Source organism: Salvelinus namaycush, unplaced genomic scaffold (assembly GCF_016432855.1).
Source record: "Salvelinus namaycush isolate Seneca unplaced genomic scaffold, SaNama_1.0 Scaffold2096, whole genome shotgun sequence".
NCBI classification, from domain to species: Eukaryota; Metazoa; Chordata; class Actinopteri; order Salmoniformes; family Salmonidae; genus Salvelinus; species Salvelinus namaycush.
In genome coordinates this window covers 24,922-44,713 of record NW_024058893.1, presented here as the reverse complement: position 1 = coordinate 44,713, position 19,792 = coordinate 24,922, and the positions used below count along the sequence as shown (strand labels likewise).

At 50.3% G+C, this 19,792-nt stretch overlaps 1 protein-coding gene across 1 annotated transcript; it reads left to right on the top strand.

The window, feature by feature from the left end:
* Positions 1–418: 418 nt before the first annotated feature.
* On the top strand, positions 419–17,190 carry slc9a5 (solute carrier family 9 member A5; the record flags this gene model as incomplete). Its single annotated transcript, XM_038984036.1, has 8 exons — positions 419–489; positions 934–1,060; positions 6,112–6,203; positions 10,024–10,150; positions 10,618–10,773; positions 14,857–14,929; positions 15,797–15,928; positions 16,053–17,190. Coding segments are annotated over 8 exons (1,365 nt in total), but the record flags the coding sequence as incomplete, so codon positions are not given.
* Between the last annotated feature and the right edge of the window lie 2,602 nt (positions 17,191–19,792).

The following is a 19,792-nucleotide window of genomic DNA, read 5'->3' as shown; positions in this document are numbered from 1 at the left end:
TGACTGATAAACTCTGTTAACCCAGACTGTATACGGTCTCTCCTCAGGTCTCTGACTGAATAAACTCTGTTAACCCAGACTGTATACGGTCTCTCCTCAGGTCTCTGACTGTATAAACTCTGTTAACCCAGACTGTATACGGTCTCTCCTCAGGTCTCTGACTGAATAAACTCTGTTAACCCAGACTGTATACGGTCTCTCCTCAGGTCTCTGACTGAATAAACTCTGTTAATCCAGACTGTATACGGTCTCTCCTCAGGTCTCTGACTGTATAAACTCTGTTAACCCAGACTGTATACGGTCTCTCCTCAGGTCTCTGACTGAATAAACTCTGTTAACCCAGACTGTATACGGTCTCTCCTCAGGTCTCTGACTGAATAAACTCTGTTAACCCAGACTGTATACGGTCTCTCCTCAGGCCTTTGACCACTGTTTGACAGCAGTGGAAGACATCGCTGGACTCAACGGTTACCACCACTGGAGAGACAAGTCAGTAGCCCTTAGCTCTGCAGTCAATGTTTCAACTGAAATATCATTTCTTATTCGTTATCATTTGAATATTATCGTGGACTCTAAAGGGCCAATCAGTAACCTTCCACTTCAGTTATATATTCACTAATGATGACTAAGTGGAAGGTTAGGAGTTTTTCCCGTCACCGAATGTGTGTGAGAGTGTTCCCTTCTAAAACATACGTGTAACATATACGGTCCTTAATCCCCTTTGCCTCTACGGGCGTGTAACATATACTGTCCTTAATCCCCTTTGCCTCTACGGGCGTGTAACATATACTGTCCTTAATCCCCTTTGCCTCTACGGGCGTGTAACATATACTGTCCTTAATCCCCTTTGCCTCTACGGGCGTCTACATTCAGGTGGGAGCAGAACATATACGGTCCTTAATCCCCTTTGCCTCTACGGGCGTCTACATTCAGGTGGGAGCAGTTTGACAAGAACTACCTGAGCAAGCTGCTGCTACGCAAGTCTGTGTACCGGAAGAGCGAGCTGTGGGAAGTCTATCAGAAAATCAACATTAGAGATGCCATCAGTGTTATAGACCAGGTATGAAGGGAGGGAGGGAGGGAGGGAGGGAGGGAGGGAGGGAGGGAGGGAGGGAGGGAGGGAGGGAGGGAGGGAGGGAGCTGTGGGAAGTCTATCAGAAAATCAACATTAGAGATGCCATCAGTGTTATAGACCAGGTATGAGGGGAGGGAGGGAGGGAGGGAGGGAGGGAGGGAGGGAGGGAGGGAGGGAGGGAGGGAGGGAGCTGTGGGAAGTCTATCAGAAAATCAACATTAGAGATGCCATCAGTGTTATAGACCAGGTATGAGGGGAGGGAAGGAGGGAGGGAGGGAGAGAGGGAGAGAGGGAGAGAGGGAGAGAGGGAGAGAGGGAGGGAGGGAGGGAGGGAGGGAGGGAGGGAGGGAGGGAGGGAGGGAGCTGTGGGAAGTCTATCAGAAAATCAACATAAGAGATGCCATCAGTGTTATAGACCAGGTATGAGGGGAGGGAGGGAGGGAGGGAGGGAGGGAGGGAGGGAGGGAGGGAGGGAGGGAGGGAGGGAGGGAGGGAGGGAGGGAGGGAGGGAGGGAGGGAGCTGTGGGAAGTCTATCAGAAAATCAACATAAGAGATGCCATCAGTGTTATAGACCAGGTATGAGGGAGCGAGGGAGGGAGGGAGCGAGGGAGCGAGGGAGCGAGGTAGGGAGGGAGGGAGGTGGCTCAGAGACATAACAAATGTTGCCATGATTTTGTCCAGTGCTCGGTTGTGTTGTAAATGTCAACCATGACCACTAGATGGCACTGCTCCTCAACTCACGGCAGCACGGCAGTGATGCACCAACAATGAACACCAAAGTACAGATCTGGGATCAGCTTCCCCTCTGCCAATCCTAACCTTATCCATTAGTGGGGGGAAATACTAAACTGACCCAAGATCAGTGTCTACTGCTCTTTTACGCTGCTGCCACTCTCTGTTCATCATATATGCATAATCCCTTTAACCACATCTACATGTACATACTAGCTCAATCAGCAGTCTTGCTGCCAAGCTGGGAGGTGTGAGACTGAATGCTCTCTCTGTCATGTGTTGAGAGAGAGAGAGAGAGAGGGAGAGGGAGAGAGAGAGAGAGACAGAGACAGAGAGAGAGAGAGAGAGAGAGAAAGAGAGAGAGAGAGACAGAGACAGAGACAGAGAGACACAGAGAGAGAGAGACAGAGACAGAGACAGAGACAGAGAGACACAGAGAGAGAGAGAGAGAGGGAGAGAGAGAGAGAGAGAGAGAGAGAGACAGAGACAGAGAGACACAGAGAGAGAGAGAGAGAGAGAGAGAGAGACAGAGACAGAGACAGAGAGACACACACACAGAGAGAGAGAGAGAGAGACAGAGACAGAGACAGAGACAGAGAGACACAGAGAGAGAGAGAGAGAGAGACAGAGACAGAGACAGAGAGACACAGAGAGAGAGAGAGAGAGAGAGAGAGAGAGGGAGACAGAGACAGAGACAGAGAGACAGAGACAGAGACAGAGACAGAGAGACACAGAGAGAGAGAGAGAGAGAGAGAGAGAGAGAGACATAGAGAGAGACATAGAGAGAGACATAGAGAGAGACATAGAGAGAGACATAGAGAGAGAGACAGAGACAGAGACAGAGAGACAGAGAGACAGAGAGACAGAGAGACAGAGAGACAGAGAGAGAGAGAGAGAGAGAGAGACAGAGACAGAGAGACAGATCTCTTTGTCTCCTCGGCTGATACCACAGCATAATCTGACACCTGAGAGTCGCCACATCAAACATCCCGTCTCTACTGGTGACATCACAGTCAGTGATGGGTGTCTGCCTCCTAAATGTCTCCCTATATACTGTAGTGCACTACTGTTGACTTGGGCCCATCAGGCTCTGTTTAGAAAGTGTCACACTCTATAGGGTGCCGTTAGGCACACAGCCTTAGTGGCGAAGGTGCATGACATCAGACGGCGTGAATGTGTGGGGGGAAATAGATACGAGAGGTTTAGGAACGTATTCAGGGGGAATTCTTCGTTAATATCACCTCCGTGGCGTTTGGTAAGACGGGCCTATTGGATTCAAGTACTATCAGTTTACCTGGCTGGAATGTCTTATAGGCGTGTTTGATATTGTGATATATAGTATTCTCCTGTACTCTGTAGGAGAGATGTACCCAGTAGTATGATAGATATATAGTATTCTCCTATACTCTGTAGGAGAGATGTACCCAGTAGTATGATATATATATAGTATTCTCCTATACTCTGTAGGAGAGATGTACCCAGTAGTATGATATATATATAGTATTCTCCTATACTCTGTAGGAGAGATGTACCCAGTAGTATGATATATATATAGTATTCTCCTATACTCTGTAGGAGAGATGTACCCAGTAGTATGATATATATATAGTATTCTCCTATACTCTGTAGGAGAGATGTACCCAGTAGTATGATAGATATATAGTATTCTCCTATACTCTGTAGGAGAGATGTACCCAGTAGTATGGTAGATATATAGTATTCTCCTATACTCTGTAGGAGAGATGTACCCAGTAGTATGGTAGATATATAGTATTCTCCTATACTCTGTAGGAGAGATGTACCCAGTAGTATGATATATATATAGTATTCTCCTATACTCTGTAGGAGAGATGTACCCAGTAGTATGGTAGATATATAGTATTCTCCTATACTCTGTAGGAGAGATGCACCCAGTAGTATGATATATATATAGTATTCTCCTATACTCTGTAGGAGAGATGTACCCAGTAGTATGATATATAGTATTCTCCTATACTCTGTAGGAGAGATGTGCCCAGTAGTATGATAGATATATAGTATTCTCCTATACTCTGTAGGAGAGATATATAGTATTCTCCTATACTCTGTAGGAGAGATGTACCCAGTAGTATGATATATAGTATTCTCCTATACTCTGTAGGAGAGATGTACCCAGTAGTATGATAGATATATAGTATTCTCCTATACTCCGTAGGAGAGATGTACCCAGTAGTATGATATATATATAGTATTCTCCTATACTCTGTAGGAGAGATGTACCCAGTAGAATGATAGATATATAGTATTCTCCTATACTCTGTAGGAGAGATGTACCCAGTAGTATGATAGATATATAGTATTCTCCTATACTCTGTAGGAGAGATGTACCCAGTAGTATGATAGATATATAGTATTCTCCTATACTCTGTAGGAGAGATGTACCCAGTAGTATGGTAGATATATAGTATTCTCCTATACTCTGTAGGAGAGATGCACCCAGTAGTATGATATATATATAGTATTCTCCTATACTCTGTAGGAGAGATGTACCCAGTAGTATGATATATAGTATTCTCCTATACTCTGTAGGAGAGATGTGCCCAGTAGTATGATAGATATATAGTATTCTCCTATACTCTGTAGGAGAGATGTACCCAGTAGTATGATATATATATAGTATTCTCCTATACTCTGTAGGAGAGATGTGCCCAGTAGTATGATAGATATATAGTATTCTCCTATACTCTGTAGGAGAGATATATAGTATTCTCCTGTACTCCGTAGGAGAGATGTACCCAGTAGTATGATATATAGTATTCTCCTATACTCTGTAGGAGAGATGTACCCAGTAGTATGATAGATATATAGTATTCTCCTATACTCCGTAGGAGAGATGTACCCAGTAGTATGATATATATATAGTATTCTCCTATACTCTGTAGGAGAGATGTACCCAGTAGAATGATAGATATATAGTATTCTCCTATACTCTGTAGGAGAGATGTACCCAGTAGTATGATAGATATATAGTATTCTCCTATACTCTGTAGGAGAGATGTACCCAGTAGTATGATAGATATATAGTATTCTCCTATACTCTGTAGGAGAGATGTACCCAGTAGTATGATAGATATATAGTATTCTCCTATACTCTGTAGGATATATATATAGTATTCTCCCATACTCTGTAGGAGAGATGTACCCAGTAGTATGATAGATATATAGTATTCTCCTATACTCTGTAGGAGAGATGTACCCAGTAGTATGATAGATATATAGTATTCTCCTATACTCTGTAGGATAGATATATAGTATTCTCCCATACTCTGTAGGAGAGATGTACCCAGTAGTATGATAGATATATAGTATTCTCCTATACTCTGTAGGAGAGATGGACCCAGAATTTAGCAGAATTCAGTAACCCTCTACTGTTGTCTCTCTCCTCCGGTAAATAGTTACCCCCTCTAGTTTCACTACAATCAGACAGTCACTAGTTACCCCCTCTAGTTTCACTAGAATCAGACAGTCACTAGTTACCCCCTCTAATCTCACTAGAATCAGACAGTCACTAGTTACCCCCTCTAGTTTCACTAGAATCAGACAGTCACTAGTTACCCCCTCTAGTTTCACTAGAATCAGACAGTCACTAGTTACCCCCTCTAGTTTCACTGGAATCTATGTACGAAGGGCTATATAAAATAAACTTGATTGAATCAGACAGTCACTAGTTACCCCCTCTAATCTCACTAGAATCAGACAGTCACTAGTTACCCCCTCTAGTTTCACTAGAATCAGACAGTCACTAGTTACCCCCTCTAGTTTCACTAGAATCAGACAGTCACTAGTTACCCCCTCTAGTTTCACTAGAATCAGACAGGCACTAGTTACCCCCTCTAGTCTCACTAGAATTAGACAGTCACTCATTACCCCCTCTAGTCTCACTAGAATCAGACAGGCACTAGTTACCCCCTCTAGTCTCACTAGAATCAGACAGTCACGAGTTACCCCCTCTAGTCTCACTACAATCAGACAGTCACGAGTTACCCCCTCTAGTCTCACTACAATCAGACAGTCACTAGTTACCCCCTCTAGTCTCACTACAATCAGACAGTCACTAGTTACCCCCTCTAGTCTCACTACAATCAGACAGTCACGAGTTACCCCCTCTAGTCTCACTACAATCAGACAGTCACTAGTTACCCCCTCTAGTCTCACTACAATCAGACAGTCACTAGTTACCCCCTCTAGTCTCACTAGCGTGTGTAACCTCTCTGAGGGTGAGTTGACCCCTGAACTTTAACCTCTGCGTGCGTCTCCTGAACAGGGTGGCAACGTGCTGACCTCTGCCAGGCTCTCTCTGCCCTCCATGGCCTCCAGGGCATCTTTCCCAGAGGTCACCAACGTCACCAACTACCTGTGAGTAAAGTCACTGTGTGTTTGTGTGTGTGTGTGTGTGTGTGTGTGTGTGTGTGTGTGTGTGTGTGTGTGTGTGTGTGTGTGTGTGTGTGTGTGTGTGTGTGTGTGTGTGTGTGTGTGTGTGTGTGTGTGTGTGTGTGTGTGTGTGCCTGTCCATATGTACAACTGCGATGCAGCTATTTATTAATAGCACTGGGTGTGACCATTTGGCCGTTCATCGTCATATCTGCAGCTGTTTATTAATGACACTGGGTGTGTATGTGTCCATATGTATAAGTATGATGCAGCTGTCTATTAATGGCACTGGGTGTGACCGTGTTTTTCCAAACAATACCCAGGCTTTATTAACTCCTCTGTGGGGTCCCGCCCCAACCACTGGTAACAGTCTTCATTCTAACCCTACAGGAGAACGGTAGTGGAGTCTGTCTTTATGTCTCTGTGTTACAGGAGGGCGAACGGTAGTGGAGTCTGTCTTTATGTCTCTGTGTTACAGGAGGGAGAACGGTAGTGGAGTCTGTCTTTATGTCTCTGTCCTCCCTACAGGAGGGAGAACGGTAGTGGAGTCTGTCTTTATGTCTCTGTGTTACAGGAGGGGGAACGGTAGTGGAGTCTGTCTTTATGTCTCTGTCCTCCCTACAGGAGAGAGAACGGTAGTGGAGTCTGTCTTTATGTCTCTGTGTTACAGGAGGGAGAACGGTAGTGGAGTCTGTCTTTATGTCTCTGTGTTACAGGAGGGAGAACGGTAGTGGAGTCTGTCTTTATGTCTCTGTCCTCCCTACAGGAGGGAGAACGGTAGTGGAGTCTGTCTTTATGTCTCTGTGTTACAGGAGGGAGAACGGTAGTGGAGTCTGTCTATGTCTCTGTGTTACAGGAGGGGGAACGGTAGTGGAGTCTGTCTTTATGTCTCTGTCCTCCCTACAGGAGGGAGAACGGTAGTGGAGTCTGTCTTTATGTCTCTGTCCTCCCTACAGGAGGGGGAACGGTAGTGGAGTCTGTCTTTATGTCTCTGTCCTCCCTACAGGAGGGGGAACGGTAGTGGAGTCTGTCTTTATGTCTCTGTCCTCCCTACAGGAGGGAGAACGGTAGTGGAGTCTGTCTTTATGTCTCTGTCCTCCCTACAGGAGGGGGAACGGTAGTGGAGTCTGTCTTTATGTCTCTGTCCTCCCTACAGGAGGGGGAACGGTAGTGGAGTCTGTCTTTATGTCTCTGTCCTCCCTACAGGAGGGAGAACGGTAGTGGAGTCTGTCTTTATGTCTCTGTCCTCCCTACAGGAGGGAGAACGGTAGTGGAGTCTGTCTTTATGTCTCTGTCCTCCCTACAGGAGGGAGAACGGTAGTGGAGTCTGTCTTTATGTCTCTGTCCTCCCTACAGGAGGGAGAACGGTAGTGGAGTCTGTCTTTATGTCTCTGTCCTCCCTACAGGAGAGAGAACGGAAGTGGAGTCTGTCTTTATGTCTCTGTCCTCCCTACAGGAGGGAGAACGGTAGTAGAGTCTGTCTTTATGTCTCTGTCCTCCCTACAGGAGGGGGAACGGTAGTGGAGTCTGTCTTTATGTCTCTGTCCTCCCTACAGGAGGGAGAACGGTAGTGGAGTCTGTCTTTATGTCTCTGTCCTCCCTACAGGAGGGGGAACGGTAGTGGAGTCTGTCTTTATGTCTCTGTCCTCCCTACAGGAGGGAGAACGGTAGTAGAGTCTGTCTTTATGTCTCTGTGTTACAGGAGGGAGAACGGTAGTGGAGTCTGTCTTTATGTCTCTGTGTTACAGGAGGGAGAACGGTAGTGGAGTCTGTCTTTATGTCTCTGTGTTACAGGAGGGGGAACGGTAGTGGAGTCTGTCTTTATGTCTCTGTCCTCCCTACAGGAGGGAGAACGGTAGTGGAGTCTGTCTTTATGTCTCTGTGTTACAGGAGAGAGAACGGTAGTGGAGTCTGTCTTTATGTCTCTGTCCTCCCTACAGGAGGGTGAACGGTAGTGGAGTCTGTCTTTATGTCTCTGTCCTCCCTACAGGAGGGCGAACGGTAGTGGAGTCTGCCTTTACGTCTCTGTCCTCCCTACAGGAGGGCCAACGGTAGTGGAGTCTGTCTTTATGTCTCTGTGTTACAGGAGGGGGAACGGTAGTGGAGTCTGTCTTTATGTCTCTGTGTTACAGGAGGGAGAACGGTAGTGGAGTCTGTCTTTATGTCTCTGTGTTACAGGAGGGAGAACGGTAGTGGAGTCTGTCTTTATGTCTCTGTCCTCCCTACAGGAGGGAGAACGGTAGTGGAGTCTGTCTTTATGTCTCTGTCCTCCCTACAGGAGGGTGAACGGTAGTGGAGTCTGTCTTTATGTCTCTGTCCTCCCTACAGGAGGGTGAACGGTAGTGGAGTCTGTCTTTATGTCTCTGTGTTACAGGAGGGAGAACGGTAGTGGAGTCTGTCTTTATGTCTCTGTGTTACAGGAGGGGGAACGGTAGTGGAGTCTGTCTTTATGTCTCTGTGTTACAGGAGGGGGAACGGTAGTGGAGTCTGTCTTTATGTCTCTGTCCTCCCTACAGGAGGGAGAACGGTAGTGGAGTCTGTCTTTATGTCTCTGTCCTCCCTACAGGAGGGTGAACGGTAGTTGAGTCTGTCTTTATGTCTCTGTGTTACAGGAGGGAGAACGGTAGTGGAGTCTGTCTTTATGTCTCTGTGTTACAGGAGGGAGAACGGTAGTGGAGTCTGTCTTTATGTCTCTGTGTTACAGGAGGGAGAACGGTAGTGGAGTCTGTCTTTATGTCTCTGTGTTACAGGAGGGGGAACGGTAGTGGAGTCTGTCTTTATGTCTCTGTGTTACAGGAGGGGGAACGGTAGTGGAGTCTGTCTTTATGTCTCTGTCCTCCCTACAGGAGGGAGAACGGTAGTGGAGTCTGTCTTTATGTCTCTGTGTTACAGGAGGGGGAACGGTAGTGGAGTCTGTCTTTATGTCTCTGTCCTCCCTACAGGAGAGAGAACGGTAGTGGAGTCTGTCTTTATGTCTCTGTGTTACAGGAGGGAGAACGGTAGTGGAGTCTGTCTTTATGTCTCTGTCCTCCCTACAGGAGGGCGAACGGTAGTGGAGTCTGTCTTTATGTCTCTGTCCTCCCTACAGGAGGGTGAACGGTAGTGGAGTCTGTCTTTATGTCTCTGTCCTCCCTACAGGAGGGGGAACGGTAGTGGAGTCTGTCTTTATGTCTCTGTCCTCCCTACAGGAGGGAGAACGGTAGTGGAGTCTGTCTTTATGTCTCTGTCCTCCCTACAGGAGGGAGAACGGTAGTGGAGTCTGTCTTTATGTCTCTGTCCTCCCTACAGGAGGGAGAACGGTAGTGGAGTCTGTCTTTATGTCTCTGTGTTACAGGAGGGAGAACGGTAGTGGAGTCTGTCTTTATGTCTCTGTGTTACAGGAGGGAGAACGGTAGTGGAGTCTGTCTTTATGTCTCTGTGTTACAGGAGGGGGAACGGTAATGGAGTCTGTCTTTATGTCTCTGTCCTCCCTACAGGAGGGAGAACGGTAGTGGAGTCTGTCTTTATGTCTCTGTCCTCCCTACAGGAGGGAGAACGGTAGTTGAGTCTGTCTTTATGTCTCTGTGTTACAGGAGGGGGAACGGTAGTGGAGTCTGTCTTTATGTCTCTGTGTTACAGGAGGGAGAACGGTAGTGGAGTCTGTCTTTATGTCTCTGTGTTACAGGAGGGGAACGGTAGTGGAGTCTGTCTTTATGTCTCTGTGTTACAGGAGGGGGAACGGTAGTGGAGTCTGTCTTTATGTCTCTGTGTTACAGGAGGGAGAACGGTAGTGGAGTCTGTCTTTATGTCTCTGTCCTCCCTACAGGAGGGAGAACGGTAGTGGAGTCTGTCTGGACCTCCAGGTGATTGACAACGTGCCGGGAGCCAAGGTGGAGGAGGAGTCAGAAACGCATCACTTCCTGGCTGGGAACCTGTACAAGCCCAGGAGACGGGTACGACCCTGTCACACAGACAGACAGACAGACAGACTCACTCTCTCTCTCTCTCTCTCTCTCTCTCTCTCTCTCTCTCTCTCTCTCTCTCTCTCTGTCTCTCTGTCTCTCTGTCTCTCTCTCACTCTCTCTCTCTCTATAGGCCTCTCGCGCTGGGCCATCTATATAGAATAGAATGGGACACGCACCATGTGGAAATTTACAATGACATTGACAAAATATACATTCCAGCCAGTATCAGCAGTACTTACTCTCCAAAACAAATGTCACATCAAAGCCAGTCCTGTAACTCTCTCTGTTCCTCCCCTCTCCTCTCTCTCCTCTCCCCTCTCCTCTCCTCTCTCTCTTCTCCTCTCTCTCCTCCTCTCTCTCCCCTCCTCTCTCTCCCCTCCTCTCTCTCCCCTCCCCTCTCCTCTCTCTCCCTTCCTCTCTCTCTCCTCTCTCTCCCCTCCTCTCCCCCCCCATAGTACCAGTCCCACTACAGCAGACACTTCATGACAGTGGGGGACCACGAGCGTCAGGACAGAGAGATCTTCCAGAGAAATATGAAGAGTCGCATGGAGACATTCAAGACCACCCGACACAAACGCCACAGCCACAAGAAGGACCGCAGCCAGAAAAAGGCAGGGACCCCGACCACCCATCTCTCTGGTTTTACTTGAGTGGAGAATGATGGGCTTTATACATCACATTCATTTACTGTATCTATTGTTACATAGGTTACTGTTCTGTTATTGTCTCTGTGTAGCCAAGGCCTTCAACGGTATAGCCAAGGCCTTCAACGGTATAGCCAGGGCCTTCAACGGTATAGCCAGGGGCTTCAACGGTATAGCCAGGGCCTTCAACGGTATAGCCAGGGCCTTCAACGGTATAGCCAGGGGCTTCAACGGTATAGCCAGGGGCTTCAACGGTATAGCCAGGGCCTTCAACGGTATAGCCAGGATCTTCAACGGTATAGCCAGGGCCTTCAACGGTATAGCCAGGGCCTTCAACGGTATAGCCAGGGCCTTCAACAGTATAGCCAGGGCCTTCAACGGTATAGCCAGGGCCTTCAACGGTATAGCCAAGGGCTTCAACGGTATAGCCAAGGGCCTTCAACGGTATAGCCAGGGCCTTCAACAGTATAGCCAGGGCCTTCAACGGTATAGCCAGGGGCTTTAACGGTATAGCCAGGGCCTTCAACAGTATAGCCAGGGCCTTCAACGGTATAGCCAGGGCCTTCAACGGTATAGCCAGGGCCTTCAACGGTATAGCCAGGGCCTTCAACGGTATAGCCAGGGCCTTCAACGGTATAGCCAGGGCCTTCAACGGTATAGCCAGGGCCTTCAACGGTGTAGCCAAGGGCCTTCAACGGTATAGCCAGGGCCTTCAACGGTATAGCCAAGGTCTTCAACGGTATAGCCAGGGCCTTTAACGGTATAGCCAGGGCCTTCAACGGTATAGCCAGGGCCTTCAGCGGTATAGCCAGGGCCTTCAACGGTATAGCCAGGGCCTTCAACGGTATAGCCAGGGCCTTCAACGGTATAGCCAGGGCCTTCAACGGTATAGCCAGGGCCTTCAACGGTGTAGCCAGGGCCTTCAACGGTGTAGCCAGGGCCTTCAACGGTATAGCCAGGGCCTTCAACGGTATAGCCAAGGTCTTCAACGGTATAGCCAGGGCCCTCAACGGTATAGCCAGGGCCTTCAACGGTATAGCCAGGACCTTCAACGGTATAGCCAAGGCCTTCAACGGTATAGCCAGGGCCCTCAACGGTATAGCCAGGGCCTTCAACGGTATAGCCAGGGCCTTCAACGGTATAGCCAGGGCCTTCAACGGTATAGCCAGGGCCCTCAACGGTATAGCCAGGGCCTTCAACGGTATAGCCAGGACCTTCAACGGTATAGCCAGGGCCTTCAACGGTATAGCCAGGGCCTTCAGCGCTATAGCCAGGGCCTTCAACGGTATAGCCAGGCCCTTCAACGGTATAGCCAGGGCCTTCAACGGTATAGCCAGGGCCTTCAACGGTATAGCCAGGACCTTCAACGGTATAGCCAGGGCCTTCAACGGTATATCCAGGGCCTTCAGCGGTATAGCCAGGGCCTTCAGCGCTATAGCCAGGGCCTTCAACGGTATATCCAGGGCCTTCAGCGGTATAGCCAGGGCCTTCAACGGTATAGCCAGGGCCTTCAACGGTATAGCCAGGGCCTTCAACGGTATAGCCAGGGCCTTCAACGGTATAGCCAGGGCCTTCAACGGTATAGCCAGGGCCTTCAACGGTATAGCCAGGGCCTTCAACGGTATAGCCAGGACCTTCAACGATATAGCCAGGGCCTTCAACGGTATAGCCAGGGCCTTCAACGGTATAGCCAGGGCCTTCTACGGTATAGCCAGGGCCTTCAACGGTATAGCCAGGGCCTTCAACGGTATAGCCAGGGCCTTCAACGGTATAGCCAGGGCCTTCAACGGTATAGCCAGGGCCTTCAACGGTATAGCCAGGGCCTTCAACGGTATAGCCAGGGCCTTCAACGGTATAGCCAGGGCCTTCAACGGTATAGCCAGGGCCTTCAACGGTATAGCCAGGGCCTTCAACGGTATAGCCAGGGCCTTCAACGGTATAGCCAGGGCCCTCAACGGTATAGCCAGGGCCTTCAACGGTATAGCCAGGGCCTTCAGCGGTATAGCCAGGGCCTTCAGCGCTATAGCCAGGGCCTTCAACGGTATATCCAGGGCCTTCAGCGGTATAGCCAGGGCCTTCAACGGTATAGCCAGGGCCTTCAACGGTATAGCCAGGGCCTTCAACGGTATAGCCAGGGCCTTCAACGGTATAGCCAGGGCCTTCAACGGTATAGCCAGGGCCTTCAACGGTATAGCCAGGACCTTCAACGATATAGCCAGGGCCTTCAACGGTATAGCCAGGGCCTTCAACGGTATAGCCAGGGCCTTCTACGGTATAGCCAGGGCCTTCAACGGTATAGCCAGGGCCTTCAACGGTATAGCCAGGGCCTTCAACGGTATAGCCAGGGCCTTCAACGGTATAGCCAGGGCCCTCAACGGTATAGCCAGGGCCTTCAACGGTATAGCCAGGGCCCTCAACGGTATAGCCAGGGCCTTCAACGGTATAGCCAGGGCCCTCAACGCTATAGCCAGGGCCCTCAACGGTATAGCCAGGGCCTTCAACGGTATAGCCAGGGCCTTCAACGGTATAGCCAGGGCCTTCAACGGTATAGCCAGGGCCTTCAACGGTGTAGCCAGGGCCTTCAACGGTATAGCCAGGGCCTTTAACGGTATAGCCAGGGCCTTCAACGGTATAGCCAGGGCCTTCAACGGTGTAGCCAGGGCCTTCAACGGTATAGCCAGGGCCTTTAACGGTATAGCCAGGGCCTTCAACGGTATAGCCAGGGCCTTCAACGGTATAGCCAGGGCCTTCAACGGTATAGCCAGGACCTTCAACGGTATAGCCAGGGGCTTCAACGGTATAGCCAGGGCCTTCAACGGTATAGCCAGGGCCTTCAACGGTATAGCCAGGGCCTTCAACGGTGTAGCCAGGGCCTTCAACGGTATAGCCAGGGCCTTTAACGGTATAGCCAGGGCCTTCAACGGTATAGCCAGGGCCTTCAACGGTATAGCCAGGGCCTTCAACGGTATAGCCAGGACCTTCAACGGTATAGCCAGGGGCTTCAACGGTATAGCCAGGGCCTTCAACGGTATAGCCAGGGCCTTCAACGGTATAGCCAGGGCCTTCAACGGTGTAGCCAGGGCCTTCAACGGTATAGCCAGGGCCTTTAACGGTATAGCCAGGGCCTTCAACGGTATAGCCAGGGCCTTCAACGGTATAGCCAGGGCCTTCAACGGTATAGCCAGGGCCTTCAACGGTATAGCCAGGGCCTTCAACGGTATAGCCAGGGCCTTCAACGGTATAGCCAGGGCCCTCAACGGTATAGCCAGGCCCTTCAACGGTATAGCCAGGGCCTTCAACGGTATAGCCAGGCCCTTCAACGGTATAGCCAGGGCCTTCAACGGTATAGCCAGGGCCTTCAACGGTATAGCCAGGGCCTTCAACGGTATAGCCAGGGCCTTCAACGGTATAGCCAGGGCCCTCAACGGTATAGCCAGGGGCTTCAACGGTATAGCCAGGGCCTTCAACGGTATAGCCAGGGCCTTCAACGGTATAGCCAGGGGCTTGGACCGTTCTCTGTTGTGGAGAAATAGGAAGTAATCAGAAGAGGCTGGTGGGAGGAGCTATAGGAGGATGGCCTTATGTTATTGGCTGGAATGGAATCAATGGAATGGTATCAAACACATGGAAACAATATGTTTGACTCCGTTTCCATTTATTCCATTCCAGCCATTACAATGAGCCTGTCCTATACCTCCCTCCCACCAGCCTCCTCTGGAATGAATAACATGGTGTTGGTTTCCTGTGGGTCCTGCCTGGTTTCCTGTGGGTCCTGCCTGGTTTCCTGTGGGTCCTGCCTGGTTTCCTGTGGGTCCTGCCTGGTTTCCTGTGGGTCCTGCCTGGTTTCCTGTGGGTCCTGCCTGGTTTCCTGTGGGTCCTGCCTGGTTTCCTGTGGGTCCTGCCTGGTTTCCTGTGGGTCCTGCCTGGTTTCCTGTGGGTCCTGCCTGGTTTCCTCTGGGTCCTGCCTGGTTTCCTGTGGGTCCTGCCTGGTTTCCTGTGGGTCCTGCCTGTAATACACGTCATAACTGGTGTTTTCTCTCCCTCCTACAGCGGAGAGGCTCAGACGTTAAAGAACAGGACCTCAACGACAAACCTCGACGGAACGTCAGCTGGCAAGACAAAGGTGAGTCACTCACTTAAACACACTGGAAATGGAGTCAGGCCTCAATGATTTCAATATCATTCCATCATAACCTGTGTTCCCACTTCTCACTCGCTCAAACTATTTCTGTGGGTTCTGGAATCTAGGGCTACGTTCCAACATCCACACTAGTACATTATCTAGGATGCTCAGGCATAACATTGGTTCTGGAATCTAGGGCTACGTTCCAACATCCACACTAGTACATTATCTAGGATGCTCAGGCATAACATTGGTTCTGGAATCTAGGGCTACGTTCCAACATCCACACTAGTACATTATCTAGGATGCTCAGGCATAACATTGGTTCACACTAGGTAGTATGCAAGTGTGGACACTGGGACAGAGCATAGGAGTTGGTTGAAGTAAGAATTAAAGATTGTTGCTATCATTGATCATGATCGATATTGTTCATGTGTCTGTGATGTCCCCTCAGATCCTGTGGTGGTGCATTGTGGGTACTGTAGTGTTCATGTGTCTGTGATGCCCCCTCAGAGTCTGTGGTGGTGCATTGTGGGTACTGTAGTGTTCATGTGTCTGTGATGCCCCCTCAGATCCTGTGGTGGTGCATTGTGGGTACTGTAGTGTTCATGTGTCTGTGATGCCCCCTCAGATCATATGGTGGTGCATTGTGGGTAATGTAGTGTTCATGTGTCTGTGATGCCCCCTCAGATCCTGTGGTGGTGCATTGCGGGTACTGTAGTGTTCATGTGTCTGTGATGTCCCCTCAGATCCTGTGGTGGTGCATTGTGGGTACTGTAGTGTTCATGTGTCTGCGATGTCCCCTCAGATCCTGTGGTGGTGCATTGTGGGTACTGTAGTGTTCATGTGTCTGTGATGCCCCCTCAGATCCTGTGGTGGTGCCAGTGGAGTCGGACGATGAGAAGGGGGGGCACTTGGAGCCAGAGAAGGAGGAGGACGTTGGCATCACCTTTGTGGCTCGACAGATTCCAGACACGCCCAAAGAACGACCCAAATCTGGTAAGGACACATTGACACAGGAGAGACTAGAAACCTCTAGAAAATGGTCTGGGTGTTCCCTGTCTAAATACTAATACAGAATCCTGACTGTATGCTCCTCTGTCTGACCTGTGTCCTGTCTCAGTCCCGGCTGGTCTGGAGGGCCCCTCCGTGGCCCCGCCGTCCCCCACCTGCAGTGAGAGGAACCTGCCCTGGAAGGGCGGCATTGGAACCCTGCCGGTGTGTGTTTCCATGGAGGCTACTAAGATCATCCCCATAGACCTGCAACAGGCCTGGAACCAGAGCATCTCCTCCTTAGAGAGCCTGGCCTCCCCGCCGGGCCCCGTGGAGCCCTTACACCCCCGCGTCAGCGCCCTCTCCAGGCTGGGAGGGCCCCGTCCTGTCTCATACTCTGGTAGTGGAGTTAGTGGGTCTGCTTTTGGATCCAGAGGGGCTGGGTCAATAGTGGCTCAGGGCATCGCACGGTTTGAGTTCCCTCCGGGAGGAGAGGAGAAGGAGGAGGAGGACGACGGGGCCTCGTCTGACCAGGAGCAGGAGCTGCAGCCCCTCATGTCATCCTCTGTGAGGCCCCCTGGTCCCCCGCCCCCTCCCCCCCTGACCCAGGGTCTAGGGCGGAGGAGGAACCCCTGTGTGTACCTGAGGAGCCTGGTCACAGCGCCCCCTCCTGACAGTGAGCCGCGGGCGCGCAGCAGAGGGCCCACTCAGCTGTAAATGGCTCCAACTACATCTCTGGTTACAGTTTGCCCCGTCGGCGCAGATCTAGGATCAGCTTACTCAACCAAGTCCCTAACCAATACCACTAGGGAGAACAACACAAGACTGATTTCAGATCAGCTTTTATGGGCAATCACATTCCTCACTGCCTCACACACTCAACACCAATAACACACACACACACACCAGCTCAGGCCGTCCAACCCCTCAGCTCTGCTACTTCTCCCTCCAGATGACGAGTCTTCATCTACTTCAATAACTCTGGATCCACCGTCTCTATAGATTCAGACATTATAAACACACACACCAGCTCAGGCCGTCCAACCCCTCAGCTCTGCTACTTCTCCCTCCAGATGACGAGTCTTCATCTCCTTCAATAACTCTGGATCCACCGTCTCTATAGATTCAGACGTACATTATAAACACACACAGGATGTTGGACTAATACAGCGATGATGATATTGAGGAAGTATAATGAGCATCCCAAAATAGCACCCTATTCCCTATATAGTGCACTACTTTAGACCAGAGCCCTATGGAACCCTATTCCCTATATAGTGCACTACTTTAGACGAGAGCCCTATGGAACCCTATTCCCTATATAGTGCACTACTTTAGACCAGAGCCCTATGGAACCCTATTCCCTATGTAGTGCACTACTTTTGACCAGAGCTCTATGGAACCCTATTCCCTATATATAGTGCACTACTTTAGACCAGAGCCCTATGGAACCCTATTCCCTATGTAGTGCACTACTTTAGACCAGAGCCCTATGGAACCCTATTCCCTATGTAGTGCACTACTTTTGACCAGAGCCCTATGGAACCCTATTCCCTATGTAGTGTAGTGAAATACTTTTGACCAGAGCCCTATGGAACCCTATTCCCTATGTAGTGCACTACTTTAGACCAGAGCCCTATGGAACCCTATTCCCTATGTAGTGCACTACTTTTGACCAGAGCTCTATGGAACCCTATTCCCTATATATAGTGCACTACTTTAGACCAGAGCCCTATGGAACCCTATTCCCTATGTAGTGCACTACTTTAGACCAGAGCCCTATGGAACCCTATTCCCTATGTAGTGCACTACTTTAGACCAGAGCCCCATAGGGAAATAGGGTGCCATTTGGGACGAAGGCTGAGAGTTTTGATGTGGCAGCTGGTACAGTCACAGATAGACAGACACAGTGCATTGTGGTCCATGGTTGGGGCTGTCCGTCCATGTGGTAAAACAATACCAGTTTTCATATTATGCATTTCTATTCCCCCCTCCAGCTCCCTGCAGGGGTTGAGGTTCTGCCCTGTCTGTTTCATACACTGGAATATAAGTCAATGTCAAGATGTAAGCCGATTTGGGAAATATATCTGTCTACAGTCGGACCGCCGCATTACCCAGGGCTTATTGGGTGTGTCCATCTAACATCAAACTCTCCATTCAACCCCCAGTCCTCTCCTCTCCTCTCCTCTCCTCTCCTCTCCTCTCCTCTCCTCTCCTCTCCTCTCCTCTCCTCTCCTCTCCTCTCCTCTCCTCTCCTCTCCTCTCCTCTCTCTCTCTTCTCTTCTCTTCTCTTCTCTTCTCTTCTCTTCTCTTCTCTTCTCTTCTCTTCTCTTCTCTTCTCTTCTCTTCTCTTCTCTTCTCCTCTCCTCTCCTCTCCTCTCCTCCTCCCTGACCCACAAGAAAAGAGAGAGAGAAAACATTTGGCCTTACTTCCAGCCAGTAAATGGCAATGCCTAACAGCTTCACTTATATAATATATATACTTTTTTTTCTATCCCCCTTTTTTCTCCCTAATTACGATCTTGTCTCATCGCTGCAACTTCCCAACGTTCTCGGGAGAGGCGAAGGCGGAGTCATGCGTCCTCCGAAACATGACCCGCCAAACCGCGATCTTTTAGGGCTCCCGAGTGGCGCAGAGGTCTAAGGCACTACAGACCCTGGTTCGATTCCAGGCTGTATCACAACGGTCTAAGGCACTGCATCTCAGTGCTAGAGGCGTCACTACAGACCCTGGTTCGATTCCAGGCTGTATTGCAGCGGCCTAAGGCACTGCATCTCAGTGCTAAAGGCGTCACTACAGACCCTGGTTCGATTCCAGGCTTTATCACAACCGGCCGTGATTGGGAGTCCCATAGGGTGGCGCACAATTGGCCCATCGTCGACCGGGTTAGTATTTGGCCGGTAGGCCGGCATTGTAGATAAGAATTTGTTCTTAACTGACTTTCCTAGTTAAATAAAGGTTAAATACATTTTTTTAAATTTTATTACAAAAAACACCCATCAACTTAACCCTGAAGCCAGCCGCACCAATGTGTCGGAGGAAACACAGTTCAACTGACTACCGGGGTCAGCCCGCAGGCACCCGGCCCGCCACAAGGAGTCGCTAGTTGAGCCAAGTAAATAAAGTCCCCCTCGGCCAAACCCCGGACGACGCTGGGCCAATTGTGCGCCGCGCTATGGGACTCCTGGCCGCGGCCGGTTGTAGCACAGCACAGGAATGAACTCGGGTCTGTAGTAACACCTCTAGCACTGCAGTGCCTTAGACCGCTGCTGCCGGAGGGAGGGAGGGAGGGAGGGAGGGAGGGAGGGAGGGAGGGAGGGAGGGAGGGAGGGAGAGATCAAAGAGGGGAGAAGATAGGGCTGAAAGTACCAACTTTATAAACTTCCTAAACACCAGCCCAGAGAGAGTGTTGTTGATTGATGAGCAGATCCTGGTCCCTGATTGGTTTGTGCTCTGTTACCCAACTCCTATGGTCATAGTCAGGCCAAACAGCAATAACAACAACCATAGGAGTTGACAAGACACAAGCAGATATGAGACCAGGCCACGAGACCAGGCCATGGGACCAGGCCACGGGACCAGGCCACGGGACCAGGCCACGGGACCAGGCCACGGGACCAGGCCACGGGACCAGGCCACGAGACCAGGCCACGGGACCAGGCCCTGAGACCAGGCCACGGGACCAGGCCACGGGACCAGGCCACGGGACTGGGCCACCAGGCCACGGGACCAGGCCACGGGACCAGGCCACGGGACCAGGCCACGGGACCAGGCCACGAGACCAGGCCACGGGACCAGGCCCTGAGACCAGGCCACGGGACCAGGCCACGAGACCAGGCCCTGAGACCAGGCCACGGGACCAGGCCATG